Source organism: Zootoca vivipara, chromosome 6 (genome assembly GCF_963506605.1).
Source record: "Zootoca vivipara chromosome 6, rZooViv1.1, whole genome shotgun sequence".
NCBI classification, from domain to species: domain Eukaryota; kingdom Metazoa; phylum Chordata; class Lepidosauria; order Squamata; family Lacertidae; genus Zootoca; species Zootoca vivipara.
The window spans coordinates 2,331,610-2,350,394 of record NC_083281.1 but is presented as its reverse complement, the minus strand read 5'-3'; the positions used below and the strand labels follow the sequence as shown (position 1 = coordinate 2,350,394).

The window sequence follows — 18,785 nt, the reverse complement described above, 5'->3', positions numbered from 1 at the left end:
CGATCTTTGCAAGTGAAGTGCTGAAACGAGCTTTCGTGTATTCACGAAAGATAAGTGAAATATTGCGTGGAATGCGTCAAGAATATGGTTCTTTTCATTGCTGCTGCTAAGGGATTCTGACCCAGATACATGACTGGTGCAGTCTGTCTAATCTACCTCTCTATTTGATTTCTAGGGATCAAAATGGATAGCCAGGATGAACCCAAATCCCAACAAGGTAACTGAGAATTTGAACCTGTGCTTGCTTATTTCCTCTTCCCTCCCAACCTGCTTTCCTTTTGTGTCATGTTTTTTTTTACATTGTAAGCCTGCGGATTTCTTTCTTTCCTTCTTTCATTTTGCTGTTTTTCTCTTCCTTCCTTCCTTCCTTTCGTTCTTCCTCTCTTTCACGATTTGTGAGCCACACTGAAAGTCTTTTGTGACTGAAGAGTGGGTTTTTTTAAAACAAAAAGAATAATAAGAACCGGTCTTTAAATCAATAAATTATGTATATTAAGAGGGAGAAAGAGACCTAGCAAACGTCTCCGTGAACCTCAAGCTAAGCGCTGGATTGAATGCTCCAGATTAACTGGAGGGGAGCGGTTCTGGAGCTCTCATGATATCCCAGGGTTCTAGACTTCTGTCTGGTTTGGTTTATAGACCTCACTTAATATTTCAGGGTACTAGGCTCATTTGTGCTCTGGACATCCATTTCCCCTTTTAGGGTTCTAGGCACCTCTTGGGTTCTAGATCTCTCTAGCTGCTTGTGTTCCAGGCATCTCTTTTCTATCATGGGATTCTAGGCTGCTCTCTGCAAGGAGTGCTACCTCTGAGCCCTTCTTCCTACCTCTCTTTGTCCAGATTTCACCTGGATCGTGAAGGCCAATGACAGGGCATACCACAAGCAGTTTCACACGACCCACGCCTGGTGCCTGAAGAGGAAGAAATACGCGGTAAGGCAGTGGAACCTCTGTTTTATTGATCTTGTAGCTTATGGCAAGTCCAGTTCCGTCCCCCTCCCCAAAGCCTCGGTGCTTACTGCAAATCATATTTCCTTTTTAAAGCAGCGGAGCCACTGCAGCTTGGAGAAAACATTACTGGGTTCTAGAAAGGGCCAGCCCAACCATTAGGCAACCTGCAGTAACAAAATCCTTATTGATTTATTGATTAATTGGTTTATTTGATTAATATACCCAGTGCTTTTCTTTCTGGGGGTATGCAGGGGTACGCATGCCCCTAAACATTTTGTGAATCTAACGGGAGAAGAAACTAAAAATATATATATTAAATTTTTAGTTTCTTCTCTAGCACAATGAATCCTCAGTTCCGTTGCTACTCGCTCTATTTATTTCTCCCAATTTGAACTATAAAATGGTGGTTTTCTTGAGTCAAAATGAGAGTACCCCTAAATATTTTTTTTTAAAAAAGCACTGCCCACAGAATAAAATCCAGGATAAAAACAAGTAAATGAGTAAAATCAAAACAGCAAAATAGTACCCTCTCGCTTCCCATAGACACATTTAAAAGGCTGTGGAATATTAATCAGACCAAGGAGGAACATTTTTCACGTGGCGTCTAAAAATATATAATGATGGCGCCAGGCGAACCTCCCACTAACTTCTCAATATTAGTTGCCTTCTCTCATTTTAGAGCTGCAAGACGCTGATATGTACTGTCGCAATCGAAATTATTATTACAAAAGAAAAAACCCATTGCAAATCAGGTTAATTATCAAAATTTACAGACTCAGCTGTTTGCAACAAGTCGAACAGAAGCCATTGAAACAGTTCAATGCAACGGATTGTCTCCTTGAAAACAGCCGAAAGACTGCAAATTTTGATTTGCCATTGGGGGGGGGGGGGGAGTTGTGAATAATTTTGATAGCGACCATAGATTTCAAAGAGAGGAGAGAGTTAAGCAAATGCAATTTGCCGATTCTGTTCCTGCTTCCTTCTGGCGAATTTTGGGCGTACACAATTTTTCTCAGTTCCCCTAACTGATTTGATAACTCGAATAAAACTCAGAACGCACATCTTTATTTATATTTTTTTCTCCTTCCACCTTCGTGTTCAGGACAACGGCATCAAGACGGCCAAGTACAACGTCCTCACTTTCCTCCCGCTCAACCTGTACGAACAGCTTCACCGACTGGTTAATTTATACTTCATCTTCATCATCATCCTACAGGTAAGGGGCTTCTCATGTATTTGGGAACGGGGTTGTCCCAGAAAGGAGTTCTGCAGCCAGCCTTTTTTGGGGGTGGGGTGGGGTGTCCATGACAAATATGTTCAAATATATAAAAGGATGTCATATAGAGGAGGGAGAAAGGTTGTTTTCTGCTGCTCCAGAGAGGCGGACACGGAGCAATGGATTCAAGCTACAAGAAAGAAGATTCCACCTAAACATTAGGAAGAACTTCCTGACAGTAAGAGCTGTTCAACAGTGGAACTTGCTACCAAGGAGTGTGGTGGAGTCTCCTTCTTTGGAGGTCTTTAAGCAGAGGCTTGACAGCCATATGTCAAGAATGTTTTGATGGTGTTTCCTGCTTGGCAGGGGGTTGGACTGGATGGCCCTTGTGGTCTCTTCCAACTCTATGATTCTGTGACCCCTAGCACCTATTGCTTCAAGCATCAAGATTGGGAGATCTTTTAAAAAAAACAGATATAAAATACAGTGGTACAGTGGTGCCTTGCTTCTCAATCTTAATCCGTTCCAGAAGTCTGTTCCTGAAATATACTCAGAGTCAAGAGTGAATTTCATGCTCTTTATTCAGCTCATAGTCATCAAGGAGGAGAAGAGAAGACGAATGGCTCTTTCCCCCAAACCATCTGCTTATATACATTATTTACACAATGGGCCTTGCGTGATTGGCTACTTCAGGGCTACACCTGTGGGCCAATTATATTATGGATTGACTTCTGCCTGCAGCCTGATTGGCTGCTCCTACAGGCCAATCAGGTAGCAGATTCACTTCTGCCAGCCGCCTGATTGGCTGCTCCAGCAGGCCAATCAGGTTGCGGATTCACTTCCACCTGGAGTTGGATTGGGTAGCTCCCGCTGATTGTGAATCCTATTGTTCTAGGATTCAGCTCAGTACATAACACCCCTCCCCTCTAAGTTCCAGTCCTGCCCGGGAAGTTGCATTCGTAGTCCCCAAGGTCTGCTGGCCGCCTCCGTGTGCGTTGTGGCCTGGGGTGTTCCTTGGTCAGGGGTTCTGGTTCTGGCTCGTGTTCCGAGGCTGCTGGCTGTGCCAGGGCTGTCTGGTCTGGCGCCACTGAACCACTAGGTTGTAGCTCTGGTTCCGGTGTCCTTCCAGCCTCGGGGCGCCCCTCTGTGCCTACTGCTTCTGCTTCCCCTGCCCACCCCTCTCGCTCTACAGGCCTCACTGCCCTGCTGTCCCCTTGGGACCCCTCTGTCCCGCTCTCCTCCCGAGTTCCTCCTGGGAATCGTCGCCGTAGCTGGTCGCAGTGGCGGCGCCAATATTGCCCCCCTTCCGTTAGTACCTCGTACGACACGGGACCGGTCACCTTGGTGACTGTGGCGGGTACCCATGCTGGGCCTGCCCCAAAATTCTTTGCATACACTGGGTCCTGGGCCACAAATGTCCGGGGGTTCCTGCCTTTCCCCACCACTACCTCATCCTGAGCTCTGTCGGGGTGAAGTCGGTCCAGTCTAGTTGCAAGGCGCCGGCCCATTAGTAATTCAGCTGGGCTCCGGCCCGTCGTTGTGCTTGGGGTGCTGTGCTGTGCTAGAAGAAATGCGGCAAGGCGGTATTCCCAGTCCCCTTGTGTCATGCGGCGGAGGCTGTCCTTGGTGGTCCGCACCATGCGCTCCGCTTGGCCATTGGTGGCAGGGTGGAATGGTGCTGAGCGGATGTGGCGGATGGCGTTCTGCGCTGTGAAGGTCTGGAACTCCTCTGATGTGAATGCGGTTCCATTGTCCGAGACGAGGGTGTCAGGGAGCCCGTGGGTCGCAAACAGCTTACGTAGTACCCGGATGGCTGCCGCCGTAGAAGTGGATGGTACCAGTGCGACCTCCAGCCATTTGGTGTAGGAATCCACCACTATGAAGAATGTTTTTCCCTGGAAGGGGCCAGCGAAGTCCACGTGCAAGCGTGACCATGGATGTCGGGCGGACTCCCAGGGCTGGACTGGGGCCCTTGGGGGATCCGGGCGGGATTCTTGGCAGGTCTGGCAGTGTTGGACCCAGGCCTCTATCTCTCTGTCAATCCCCGGCCACCACACATAACTCCTGGCAAGGGCCTTCATCCTCACTACCCCTGGGTGTGTCTCGTGTAGGGCTGTGAGGACCCTTTTGCGGAGGGGCTGGGGAACAACGACCCTGCTTCCCCATAACAGGCACCCCTTGTGGGCCGACAGTTCATGTTTGCGGTTTGTGTAGCCAGCGAATTCTGGCCCGGGGCTGCTGCTGGGCCATCCTCGCCACACCCAGTCCAGGACCCGGGAGATGACCCTATCTTTTGTGGAATGGTGCGCAACTTCTTGTGCCTGAATGGGTCGGTCGGGAAGCAGCTCCAGGGTCATAACCTCTTGCGCAGGCGCTGGGTCGGGGCCTGTTTCTGGTAGTGGTAGCCTGCTGAGGGCGTCTGCGTGGCCCATCGCCTTCCCAGGGCGGTGGATTAGTGCATACTGGTAGCCGGCAAGGAAAATTGACCACCTGAGGACACGTGGAGACAACACTTGGGGGGTCTGCTTCTCAGGGGCAAACAGGCCAAGCAACGGCTTGTGGTCAGTCACTATGGTAAAGGGCCGCCCGTACAAGAAATCATGGAATTTTTTTACGCCCTTCACGATTGCCAGACCCTCCTTGTCAATCTGTGAGTAGTTTCGTTCGGCTGCAGCAAGCGTCTGGGAGAAGTATGCCACCGGCACCTCTCTTCCATCCGGGAGTTGGTGTCCCAGGACAGCGCCGATGCCATAGGGAGAGGCGTCGCATGCCAGCACCACTGGCAGCCTCTCGTCGAAGTGTGCTAAGACCGAGTTCGAGACGAGCAAGTCCTTGACTGCCTGGAATGTGGCCCTTTGTCGCTGGCCCCACACCCAAGGGGCCCTTTTATCTAGGAGTCTGTGTAGGGGCTCCGCTACCGCTGCCTTATGGGGAAGGAAGGCATGGTAAAAGTTCAATAGTCCCAAGAATGACTGAAGTTCGGGCTTGCTCTTGGGCGCTGGGGCCTCACAAATGGCCCGTACCTTGTCACCGGTTGGATGGACCCCTTCTGCGTCCACCTTAAATCCCAGAAAGTCCACCTGCGGCACTCCCAGTAAACACTTTTCCCGCTTCACCTTGAGGCCCGCCGTCTGGAAACGGTGCAGGACGGAGCGGAGGCGGTCCTCAAATTCCTCTGGTGTGGGCCCGGCGATCAGTACATCATCGAAGAAGGGGGTGACGCCAGGAATCCCTTTAAGGAGAGAGTCCATTAGATTCTGGAATATGCCTGGTGCCACGCTAACGCCAAATTGCAACCGCTTAACTCTGAATGCCCCTCTGTGCGTCACAATCGTCTGAGCCTCTGCTGTGGCTTCGTCCACAGGCAACTGTTGATACGCTTGGGCCAAGTCCAGTTTGCCAAAGATTTTTGACCCAGCCAGGGTGGCGAGGACATGGCTGACCACTGGCACTGGGTATGCATGGGCCGTGAGAGCCTTGTTTATGGTGCATTTGTAGTCTGCACAGATGCGGACCGAACCGTTAGGCTTGACGGGTGTGACAATTGGAGTTTCCCAGGGGGCGTTGGGCACCGGCTCCAGCACTCCTTGCTCCACGAGCCGGTCCAATTCCTCGTCTATGCGGGGTTTCAGGGCGAACGGGACCCGGCGGGCCTTGTGCCTGATGGGTCGTACAGCGGGGTCCAGCTGTAGGGCAATGGGGGGTCCTGTATATCGTCCCAATGCCCCATCGAAAACCCCTGGAAACTCTTTGCATATGGCGTCCACGTCCACTTGTAAGCTAGTGCGGTTCACCCCGGTAACGGCTAGCCCCAGAGGTCCAAACCATGCCAGTCCCAGTAAGCTAACGTAGGGGCCCTTAACTACCAGCAAGTCCAATTGTTGCTTTCGCCCTCGATATTGCACCCTGAAGGTCCCCACCCCCATAGTAGGGACCTTACATTTCTGGAAGTCCCGGAGGGTGAATGGGGCCGGCCTTAGTTTGGGACCCCCATTAGGGCACAGTTCCCTTAATGTTCGGGCCGAGATTATGGATAGAGTTGAACCCGTGTCCAGCTCCATGCGGCATGGGGCTCCCTCTATCTGTACCTCTATATAAATTTTCTCTGTGCTGGGATGGGGCAACTGGAATACCTGGTAGTCCGTGATCTCCGTCGAGTTGCCTTGGTGCATGGTGCCGTGTGACCTGGGGCTCCTGGGTCGGTCATCTGATGCTTGTCGACGGGTGAGTCGAGCCCGACACACCCGGGCGATGTGTCCCAATTTTCTGCACTGCCTGCACTCTGCGTTGCGGAAACGACAGGTCCTCCTCTCGTGGTTCTCCCCGCAGCTTGCACAGTTCCCTCCTTCTCGTCGAGGCTGCTGTGGTGTGTGTGCTGCTTGAGTGCGCCGCTGTACTCGGTGTACTTCCTCCCTGTCAGATTCGGATTCGTCGGTGAGGTCTTCGTGGTAGACCCTCGGTTGGGATGGCGGGGCCGGTCGTGCCTCTTGCGTTGACCTCTCGGCGGCTTCGGTTGCCAGGGCTTCCTCCAGAGCAATCTGGAACGTGAGGTCTTTTTTGGCGTAGAGGCGTCGTTGCAACATCTCGTCCCTCAGGCCACCGACGAGGCGGTCATGAAGCATGTTCTCCAATTCTGAGAAGTTGCATAACCGGGCGGCTTGGCGGAGGGAGGTCACAAACCCAGTTATGGTTTCCCCTGGGGCTTGCCGCTTTGCGTAGAAGGCATTTCGGCAAGCTACCACCGAGGGCTGTGGTGAGAAGTGCTCCTTCAGCCGTTCCATTATTGTTTTGTAAGAGACGGTAGCGACATCTCTAGGTGCAAGGAGAGCCCGGGCGATTTCAAACGTCTCCTCTCCACAGACGCTGAAGAATGTCGCCCTCTTCATGGCATCGTTGGTGACTTCTTTCGCTTGCAGTCCAAAACCAAAACTTTCCAAAACCAAGGCGCGCTTTCCCATAGAAAGTAATGCAAAATGGATGAATCTGTTCCAGACTTTTAAAAACAACCCCTAAAACAGCAATTGAACATGGATTTTACTATCTAACGAGACCACCGATCCATAAAATGAAAGCAATAAACAATGTACTGCAGTCACACGATCAATCGATCCATCAGTAGCTGAACTGGGTTCCACGCAGTCACAAAAACAAAACGAAAAAGAGCCGCAAAAACAGAAACGCAAAATGAAAAGCAAAAACAGACAGACCTCAGTGTAACGCTCAAAACAGAAGTTTTGACAGGACAGCTGGACCTATAAAGGGCCCCATTACCTTCAGGAGCTTAGGGCCTCACCAAACCTCAATACAGCCCTGCCCCACCTAAGAGTAGAAAATGACTCTTTTTTTATAAAAATAATAATAATCAGGGATGGGGAAATCCGAATCCCTCCAGATACCATGGAAGGAATGCCTCTATTTGAAGAAGGACGCCCCTATTTCCATCGGAGAAATGTTGGAGGACGTGGAACAGGCTCTGGCGAAGGAGCTGTGGTCCAGTTCAGTCCAGTCGGATTTGGCTAGGGGGTGCGGCATTCATCTCCGCTTTCAGCCAGCCTTTGTCTGCCAATGGCTTTTCCGGGGTCTCAGCCACACAGCTGCAAATAAAACATTTCAAAACGTGTCGTGAAGTGCGATACACAAACGTGTCCCTAGGTGGCGATAGCGAGCTATGCCAAACTCGATGTATTTTTCAAAACGTTTTTCTTTTCTTTTTAGAAAGCATTTTAACAGCTTTTTTTATATATAAAAAATATGTGGCACCTGGGTCATGGCCAAACTGCTCCCAATTAGGGATTTGGCACAATGCCTGACAAGCGTCCCGTGGTGAAGCCATTTGGGTCCTGCTGGGAATCTTGGGGAGAAGCTAGCCTCAGCCCTGATTGTGAGAAATCTCTGAATAGTCATTGTTCCTGGCCTGTCTTCTGTTTCAGACTGTCCCCCAGATCTCCACGCTCCCCTGGTTTGCCCTCCTCTTCCCCCTCGCGCTCCTGCTTTCCATCAGAGGTGTCCGGGACCTGATTGATGACATTGTAAGTATGGGTTGGTGCGTTGGGGAACCCCCGTGGATCTCTTACCTGCAAATTTAATCTTATCAGGGTTCCCTTTCCACACAATATAGGAACAGGGCTTTTAGTGTGGCGCCACCTAGCCTCTGGAATGTCCTGCCCTCGAAAGGTAGAATCATAGAGCTTGTTTGGAGGTATTAGCAGGGGAGCGCAGCGATCGTATACCCTTGACCGAAGAACAGTACACTCCTTCTACAGTATCTGGGATGGTCGTCCTCTTCCACCGAGCGCGCAGCTTCGGGAGGGACGCACATGGAGTGGTGAGGGAGGGAAGGGACACCCGCCTAGCCAGCCAGATCAGCCAAATCAACCCTGGCGATCAATGGGGTGACAGATGTCACAGCCAGTTCGTCCTGGATAAGATGACAGGGAGAATTTGAAAGCGGCAGGACCAGAGGTTTTTTGAAGGATTGGACTAAATTTGAGAAATATTTGAAAAACAATTGTAATCAACAAATTACGCTTGTAGGTTTGCAGGAGGTTTTGTAAGGAGGAATGTATTAAATATTGCAGAGATAAATTAGGAAATTGAAAATTGATTAGTGATTATTAAAAGTAATAGTGAAATAAGGAATACAAGACGAAGTTTAAAAAGTTTGGAAATCTTGAGACGTGGTTGATGGAAGTCCAGAAATATTGTATAAGAAATGAATGAATGTTAAATGATTTATGGAATATATATGTAAACATTTAATAAAAATATTGTAAAAAAAGAAAGAGGTAGAATCATAGAATTGGGAGGGATCCCCGGTGGTCATCTAGTCTCACCCCCTGCAATGCAGGAATAAGCAGCTCTCCCATACAGGGATCGAACCTGCGACCTTGGCATTATCAGCGCCAACCAACCGAACTATTGGCAAGCGCTTATGGAAGAAGTTTCTTTTCTTTTTTTCGGTTTTCACGTATTTTGTACTTTTCAAGTTTATACATTTCACTCCTTTTATACATTTCACTAATTTTGCAATCATTTTGGTTTTTCGAAACTCGACTTCCTTCCCCCCTTCTTTCTGTGGCTCCTTGAATTTATTTCAACGGGTAATTGTTAAAGCAATTCAGAGCAAAGGCACAAGGATAGGATAAAACATGTGAATAGAATACGAGATTAAACACAGATAACGGATGGATAAGAACTGATAATTAAAACAGATAAAGAACTTAAAGTCACGCTGTTCAAACAACTCTAAGAGATGGAGCTTAAGGGGATACAGGTCTCGCAATACAGGCCTTCAATTTAGGACTGGTTTCGGAGGATGTCCATCACGGCGGCACAAAATCTAGCAACTGACGGTGAGACTTCTGGGTTTTCGTCCTGGAGTAGTAAGGAGGTCCTCATCGTTCAGCCCGGACCCCGGGGTCCATCTCCTGAGGGCCTTCTGGCGGTTCCCTCCCTGCGAGAAGTGAGCTTACAGGGAACCAGGCGCAGGGCCTTCTTGGTGGTGGCGCCCACCCTGTGGAACGTCCTCCGGTCAGATTTCAAGGGAATAAACAACTACCTGACTTTTAGAAGAGATCTGAAGGCAGCCCTGTTTAGGGAAGCTTTTAATGTTCAATAGACTATTGTATTTTAATATTTTGTTGAAAGCTGCCCAGAGTGGCTGGGGAAACCCAGCCATATGGGCGGGGTATAAACTAATAATAATAATAATAATAATAATAATAATAATAATAATAATTGGTCTGTACGTCCTGGGAATTTATGTAGGACAGGCGGATAAACCTGGCTCGTATGTCTATATAGTACTGGCAATGGAAATAACCTCTTTTCTCTCCTCCTTTTGCTCTGCAGGGCCGGCATCATAGCGACTGGGAGATCAACAGCCGCCCCTGTGAGATCTTGATGGGGAAAAGGTGAGGGGAGCTGGAAGAGAAGGGTAGGGGTCTTCCGTGTTGCCAGATGCCCATAGGGGAAGCCCCTCCCTCCACCCCAGCAACTCTCCCCAGCGGCTGGCATTTAGGGGGCATTGACTGCCTCTGAGAGTGGACAAGCCCCTGCCCTTCACCCTTGCTCTTCTAACGCGGCTGATTCTCTCTCCTTGTTCCCCCCAACCCAGTTTCATCCAGAAGAAATGGCGGGATATCTGCGTGGGTGACATCGTCTGCCTCCGCAAGGATAGCATTGTGCCTGTAAGTTCCTTCCTTCCTTCCTTCCTTCCTTCCTTCCTTCCTTCCTTCCTTCCTTCCTTCCTTCCTTCCTTCCTTCCTTCCTTCCTTCCTTCCTTCCTTCCTTCCTTCCCTCCCTCCCTCATTTTCTCCTTCCTTCCTTCCTTCCTTCCTTCCTTCCTTCCTTCCTTCCTTCCTTCCTTCCTTCCTTCACACCTTTTCTCCTTCCTTCCTTCCTTCGCTCCCTTTTTCCTCCCTTCCCTTCCCTCCTTCCCTCCTTCCCTCCCTTTCTCCTTTCCTTTCCTTTCCTTTCCTTTCCCCTTCCTTCCTTCCTTCCTTCCTTCCTTCCTTCCTTCCTTCCTTCCTTCCTTCCTTCCTTCCTTCCTTCCTTCCTTCCTTCCTTCCCTCCCATCCTCCCTTCCCTCCCTCCCTCCCTCCCTCCCTCCTCCCTCCCTTCCTTCCTCTTTCTCTCCCCTCCCCTCCTTTCCTCCCTCCCTTTCTTGGTGGATGGCTGAAAGGATGCCTGAATTTACTCTGTCTGTGGCCGGATAGTTCCCGACCCCCTGCGCTATGTACAAATTGCTCAGCCTATCAGGGAACCTGTCTTAGGTGTTCTGCTCTCAATTTCCCCAGGCGGACCTCCTCTTGCTCTCTAGCACAGAACCAAACAGCCTCTGCTACGTGGAGACGATGGACATTGACGGGTAAGGCTTCTTGTTTTCTCCTTTTTAAGCCATCGCTGCGATTCAGGGCTGGGGTTGAGTGCTCCTTTGCGCACGCATACAGGCCGCCACCTCCTTCCGCCCGAGAGGATTTCATGGACATTTCCCCTATAAACGAATCCCTATAAATGAATAGGCTCATCCTTTGGAGACGGCCTGCTGTCTTCCCGCACTAATAAATTCCCTCTCCATCCTTCTTTCGCAGAGAGACCAACTTGAAGTACCGGCAAGCTCTCTTGGTGACGCACGAGCAGTTGACGAACGATGGGAGCATGGCTGCTTTTGACGGTGAGTGTCAACAGCCAGGACTTAACTTTTCGTTCTCAAAGGTTTTCCATTGGTGTTTAGTGCTTTATGCTGTTGATTCCTTGGAATGTGCGTGCGTGTGTTTTCTGCTTTGTGGTTTTCTTAAACTCGATATTTAGTCCAACTAAGTCTAATCATTATCATCATCATCATCATCATCATCATCATCATCATCATCATCACCTTTCACTCATAGCCGAGTATTAGTATAGTGGTACCTCGGTTTATGAACACAATTGGTTCCGGAAGTCTGTTCATAAACTGAAGCGTTCATAAACTGAAGCGAACTTTCCCATTGAAAGTAATGGAAAGTGGATTAATCCGTTCCAGACGGGTCCGCGGAGTACTCAACCTGAAGCGTACTTAACCCGAAGCATGGGTGTAATTGGTTCCGGAAGTCTGTTCATAAACTGAAGAGTTCATAAACTGAAGCGAACTTTCCCATTGAAAGTAATGGAAAGTGAATTCATCCGTTCCAGATGGGTCCGCGGCGTTCATAAACCGAAAATTCGTAAACTGAGGTGTTCATAAACCGAGGTTCCACTGTAGTAGTAGTACCGGTAGTTTATTCAATTTATACACTGCCCTCTACCCGGAGGTCTCAGGGAGGTTCACAAACAAAATCATAATATATAAAATCAAACCAAAAAAAATAACCCAATTAAAAAACAACAACCCAAAAGAGCCACATTCTAAAAGGGTGTCAATAAGATCAACCAAAGGCCTCGTTAAAAAGGAACGTTTTTTGCCTGGCGCCTAAAGGTGTATAATGAAGGTGCCAGGCGAACTTCCCTGGGGAAAGCATTCCATAGACGGGGAGCCACTGCAGAGAAGGCCCCGTTCTCGTGTTGCCACCCTCCAGACCTCTCAAGGAGGGCCTCGGAAGATGGTCTTTTGGAAGCCACCCAGAGTGGCTGGGGAAACCCAGCCAGAGGGGCGGGATATAAATTATTATTATTATTATTATTATTATTATTATTATTATTATTATTGGTTGCATGTCGCAGAGGGAAGCAGCGAGTTTCTGGGCAGCAGAAAGATGAAAGTTAATTTCTCGCCTCTCCTTTTTCCAAACTCCGCAGGGGTAATCACTTGCGAGGAGCCGAACAGCCGGATGCACAGTTTCGTAGGGACGTTGGATTGGCGGGGAGATAAATATTCCCTCGACAGTGAGAAAGTCTTGCTGCGCGGCTGCAAGGTGCGCAACACAGAGGTCTGCTATGGTCTCGTCATCTATGCAGGTGAGCTAAGCCCTGCCTTTGCAGCAAAGCCTTTATCTATCTGCTTCATTGCTTTGACTTGTTTGGTGCTTTTCTCACAGAGGGACCCCAAAACACCCACCTTAAAAACCCATCTTCCCTTGGAAGGTTCAGGGCAGCTAAGATAAAATCCCTTCATGCAAGTTAACCTGTGGAAGTAACTCACTTCCACAGGGAGCAGCGGTGTTTACTGATTGAGGGTTGGGCAACGTACAGATTTTTAATTTATTTATTGCAAGGGATTCCTGCAAATCTAAGGCATTCCTGAATCCTGCTCTCGCTGGTGTATTCCTTTTTATGTGCGCTTTTACTTAACAACATGCATTTCGTAACCGTCGGTTGATTGGAGAGGTGCATCGCAAAATTTGGATCGCTGCAAATTTTGAAGGGGGGGGGGGCAGATCTCGCGTTCTTTCAGAAAGGGCGAATTTGCTAGATTCGCCCCCAAATGCGGAACGCATCCAGATTCTCCCCCTCATCCCTACGCAGAGTAGACCCATTGGAATTAATGGACACGGCTAACTTAGGTCCTTTCATTTCAAAGGGTTTGCTGTGAGTCGAGTGTAGTTGGCTGCAATCTATGCAAAGCCCTGATATTTTAGGAAAGAAAAGTATAGAAATACTATATATATATATATATATATATATATATATATATATATATATATATAGTATATATATATATATATATAAAGTTAGGCCCCTTGCCATGCTATGATGTTATGGTGTGTCCCTTCCTGAGCTGAGCATTGGAATAGATGTTGCCCAAACGCCTTTTCCGATGCCAAAATGCCGTGACATAAAGGCTCTATTCTTCTTCCTCTTTTTCCCCTCTCAACCCTGTGCCCTGGGCTGACTTCTGAAAGCGGGAAGCATTAAGAAACTCGCTGTACCAGTTTTCTTGAGGCCTTAATCTCATGACTGATCTCAGCAACAGCAATGCGGAGGTAGTTTAGGAAAGATTACCTGCTAGTTTGGCAGTTTCATGACAAAGTGAAAGAGAAGTAGCTGTGTTGGTACGGGGTAGCCAAAGTCCCACTCTGCAAATTTTTTATTATTATTATTATTATTATTATTATTATTATTATTATTATTTATTGGACTACAACTCCCATCGTCCATTTCCACTCTTCCACTGAGCATGCTAGAGCCCTCCAATAGTCACAAGCGCTACCTGCTTTCTGGGGCTCCTGGAGCTGCACAGTTCAAAGATGGAGTTAGCAAAAACACAACCTCCACAGACTTGGCTGAGTGTCAGGCCTAATGGGCGGAGCAGCTCTTTCCTCCATGAACATCAGTTGCCGAGATCAAAAGTCCTTGCCTCCTCCCGAGGGCTTTTCCAAGCAATCGGAGACTCCGCCTGCATGCAGCCGAGCAACCTCTCCTCCACCTTTTTCATGCCTCTCCTGGTTCTAGGTTGTCACAGCAGGAGGGGAGACACCTGTGCCTCTTCCCCAGCCGGACTCATCTCTGCCTCTTGGCCTCCCTCCTCTCCAGCTTTCTGCATCTTCTTTTTGTTTTTAAAGTTTTCATTTTTACTTTTCAAGTTTATACATTTCATTAGTTCTGCAATCAATTTTCACGGGAGAAATGTTGGAGGGGATGGAATAGGACGTCCCTATTTTCATAGGAGAAATGTTGGAGGGGATGGAATAGGACGTCCCTATTGTCATGGGAGAAATGTTGGAGGGGATGGAATAGGACGTCCCTATTGTCATGGGAGAAATGTTGGAGGGGATGGAATAGGACGTCCCTATTGTCATGGGAGAAATGTTGGAGGGGATGGAATAGGACATCCCTATTTTCACAGGAGAAATGTTGGAGGGGATGGAATAGGACGTCCCTATTTTCATCAGAGAATTGTATTCAAATGTCTCCCCTCCTCAGGCTTCGATTCCAAAATCATGAAGAACTGTGGGAAAATCAAGCTGAAGAAAACAAAACTCAGCTATATGATGGATCGCTTGGTGCTACTGGTAATAATATTTGGCTGTCCCTCCTCGATATTTGTGTCTATCTCCTCAACCATGGGAGCTGGAAGTTTTGTTTTGTTTTGTTTTGTTTTCTCTTCTCTTATCTTCTCTTTTTTCTTTTTTTCTTTTGGCAAATAATAATCATAAATGAATAAGAATAAAAATGTGCACCACACCACTGAGACCATTCTGTTGTAACTATCCAACGTCCCAAAATTTCAACACCTCTTGCAATGGTTTGACCCCTTTCCGTTTTAACAGTACAAATTCTACAAACACCCTCCATATCTCCTCAAAATCATTTCTCCTGCATATTCCCCATCTTACCTTAATGGCACATGTTAATTTATCATCAGTCGCTATAACCCACACCTTTTCGTACTATTCTTCCATTTTATATTCTGCTTGCCCTTTCCACTTCCTTAGTATAATAATTCGTGTGTCAATAAATTTGTGAGCAAGTCCTTCTTAGTCTGTGAACCTTTTACGCCATCGTGAATCGATAATAATCGTACCTCTGCACCTTTTGGTCAGCTTTAACCCAGCGATTGATGTCCTCTCCTTACAGGTAGGTAGCCGTTTTGGTCTGGGTCGAAGTAAAATAAAAAAATTCCTTCAGTAGCACCTTAAAGACCAACTAAGTTTTTATTTTGGTATGAGCTTTCGTGTGCACGCACACTTCTTCAGATACTTCAGATACTTCTGAAGAAGTGTGCATGCACACGAAAGCTCATACCAAAATAAAAACTTAGTTGGTCTTTAAGGTGCTACTGAAGGATGTTCTGCATGCAAAGCAGCTGCTCCGCTGCTGACTCACGACCCTTCCCTCTTTGGGCGTATTCCCTGGAGATAAAGAAAGATTACAGTCCTCGTGGTTCTGATTTAAATAGGAACATGCAGAGTCAGATTTATTTATTTATTTTAAAATAATTTTATTCATTTTATAAAAAGACACAGAAAAAATAAAACAAAAACATATTAATATATCATAACATAGGTGACTTTCTCCGACCCCCTCCATCTGATTTCACTAATCTAATCTTCTTTGGCAATCTATTGCCTCATATCTTAATTCCATAAAGCAACTTAAAATTTAACTTATATCCTAGATAATTTCCAAAAAGCCTATAGCTACTTCAATTGGCAATACAGTCATCCCTCGGGTTGTGTACTTGGCGGACCCAGAAGTGTTTATTTCCAGGTTTCTTTCTTTCTTTTTTAAGCAATTTATTAAATTTTCAAATAAACACATTAAACAATAACAAAACATTCAACAACAAACACAACAACACACAATAAACACAAATTTTCTCCTTTTAACATCTATTCAACTATCTCAAATTCCCTGTGCTCTGCCGAGCTTTGACTTCCCTCCCTCCCCTCATTTGGTTTTCTCATCCACTCTTGTCTCGCAGTTCCTTTACTCCCTCTACTTAAAGTCATTTCGTAGGATTTATTTCAGTCCTGCAAGTGTCTTTAAACTTCTACAGTTCCTCTCCATATAGTCCACAAATTTACTCCAGTCTTTTTGGAACCTTGCCTCTCCCTGGTTTCGGATCCTGCTAGTCAGTCTTGCTAATTCCGCATAGTCCATCATTTTCGTCTGCCACTCTTCAATCGTTGGTAACTCCTGAGTTTTCCACTTTTGGGCTAGCAAAGTCCTAACCGCGGTTGTCGCAAACATAAATAGTACTTGCTCTCCTTTTACAATCTCCTGTCCTATAAATCCTAATAAAAAAGCCTCTGGTTTTTGGGGAAAGGTGTATTTTAAAAACTTTTTCAGTTCATTATATATCATTTCCCAAAATCTTTTAATTTTTTTGCATGTCCACCACATATGATAAAATTCACCATCCTTCTCTTTACATTTCCAGCAAGTTTTACCACTCATCCTGTACATCTTAGCCAGTTTTACTGGTGTTAAATACCATCTATACATCATCTTCAAAACATTCTCTTTCAAGGCAGTACGTACATGCAGTAAACTTCAATGTTTGATTCCACAATTTCAACCATGCATCGTATTCAATATTATACCCAAAATCTTTTGCCCATTTTATCATCACATCTTTTGTCAATTCATCTTTCGTATACCATTCTAACAACAAATCATACATTTTTGACAACAATTTTGTTCTGCCTTCCAACAATTCTATTTGAAATTTGGACCTTTTATCTTCAAAACCTTTTTTTTTAATCATTTGTGAACACATCATTTACTTGGTGATATTGCAACCATCCAGTCAGAAGTTCTTTAATTTCGTCATAAGGTTTCAACTTCCATCCCTTTTCTGATTTCATCAATATCTCCTCGTAAGTGGCCCTCCTCCCCTCCATATTTATTTTTTTAACCGTTAACACCTCCACCGGTGAAATCCACCATGGGGTCTTTGTTTCTAACAGCAACGTTTATTTCCAGGTTTTGCCGCATGCGCTAAAGCGCTGCTCGGGTTGAGTGCTTTTCAGGGTACGAACAGCACCCCAGAACGGATTGGGTACTCAACCCGAGTTACCACTGTACCAAATATTACAATATTTTTTCAGATACAATTTAAATTTCCCCCAATCTTTCTCCGTCATCTCTTCTCCCTGATTGCGGAGTCTCCCAGTCAGTTCGGCAAGTTCCATGAAGTCCCTCATCTTCCTTTGCCATTCGTCTATTGTTGGTAACTCTTGACTCTTCCAGTTCTTAGCAAGTAGTAGCCTCACAGCCGTTGTGGCGTACAGAAAGAATGTAATACCCTTTTTGGGGATTTCCTTTCCCACGATTCCCAGTAAAAAGGCTTCTGGTCTCTTAATAAAAGTGTCTTTCAACACTTTTTCCATCTCATGCCGAGTCAGATTTAAGCTCAGTGTTGTCTACACTGTCCGGCAGCAGCTGCAAATCTTTCCAGGCAGCCCTACCTGGAAATGCCGGCGATAGAACGTGGGGCCTTCAGCATGCTCTCTTGCTGAGCTATGGGCCTCCCCATTTCAAAGGGGTCAGGCCTTGCAGCAGCCTTCCCCCTAACCTGTTGTTGTTTAGTCGTTTAGTCGTGTCCGACTCTTCGTGACCCCATGGACCATAGCACGCCAGGCACTCCTGTCTTGCACTGCCTCCCGCAGTTTGGTCAAACTCATGTTCGTAGCTTCAAGAACACTGTCCAACCATCTCGTCCTCTGTCGTCCCCTTCTCCTAGTGCCCTCCATCTTTCCCAACATCAGGGTCTTTTCCAGGGAGTCTTCTCTTCTCATGAGGTGGCCAAAGTATTGGAGCCTCAGCTTCAGGATGGAGAGGTTTGATCTTTTTGCAGTCCATGGGACTCTCAAGAGTCTCCTCCAGCACCATAATTCAAAAGCATCAATTCTTCGGCGATCAGCCTTCTTTATAGTCCAGCTCTCACTTCCATACATCACTACTGGGAAAACCATAGCTTTAACTATACGGACCTTTGTCGGCAAGGTGATGTCTCTGCTTTTTAAGATGCTGCCTAGGTTTGTCATTGCTTTTCTCCCAAGAAGCAGGCGTCTTTTAATTTCGTGACTGCTGTCACCATCTGCAGTGATCAAGGAGCCCAAGAAAGTAAAATCTCTCACTGCCTCCATTTCTTCCCCTTCTATTTGCCAGGAGGTGATGGGACCAGTGGCCATGATCTTGGTTTTTTTGATGTTGAGCTTCAGACCACATTTTGCGCTCTCCTCTTTCACCCTCAATAAAAGGTTCTTTAATTCCTCATCACTTTCTGCCATCAAGGTTGTGTCATCTGCATATCTGAGGTTGTTGACAATAATCATCTTATTATTAACCCACCCATCTGACTGGGTTGCCCCAGCCACTATGGGCAGTTCCTGACATATATAAACACATAATATAGCATTAAACGTTATCCAGGGCTTACTTCAGATGTCTTCTAAAGGTTGCATAGTTACTTATTTCCTTGGCTCGGGGGTCGCATAACTCCATTTCTCCCATGAAAATAGGAACATCCTATTCCATCCCTTCCAACATTTCTCCCGTGAATATAGGGATGTCCTATTCCAGGCATAAGCAACCTTGGCTCTCCAGATGTCTTGGAACTGCAACTCCCATGATCCGTAGCTAACAAGGCCAGTGGTCAGGGATCATGGGAGTTGTAGTTCCAAAACATCTGGAAAGCCAAGGTTGCCTATGCCTGTCCTATTCCATCTCCTCCAACATTTCTCCCATGAAAATAG

General features: G+C 46.9%; 1 protein-coding gene across 4 annotated transcripts in view; it reads left to right on the top strand.

Annotated features, from left to right (window-relative positions):
- The window catches only part of ATP8B3 (ATPase phospholipid transporting 8B3), a 78,496-nt gene that overhangs the window by 24,390 nt on the left and 35,321 nt on the right, over positions 1-18,785 (top strand). For all 4 annotated transcript variants that reach the window (XM_060275298.1, XM_035119249.2, XM_035119247.2 and 1 more), the window contains exons 2-11: positions 176-217; positions 841-932; positions 2,053-2,166; positions 8,097-8,195; positions 10,018-10,079; positions 10,283-10,355; positions 10,965-11,035; positions 11,259-11,341; positions 12,442-12,600; positions 14,506-14,594. In XM_060275298.1, coding sequence (XP_060131281.1) covers positions 176-217; positions 841-932; positions 2,053-2,166; positions 8,097-8,195; positions 10,018-10,079; positions 10,283-10,355; positions 10,965-11,035; positions 11,259-11,341; positions 12,442-12,600; positions 14,506-14,594 — 884 coding nt within the window. The remainder of the gene's footprint in view (positions 1-175; positions 218-840; positions 933-2,052; positions 2,167-8,096; positions 8,196-10,017; positions 10,080-10,282; positions 10,356-10,964; positions 11,036-11,258; positions 11,342-12,441; positions 12,601-14,505; positions 14,595-18,785) is intronic.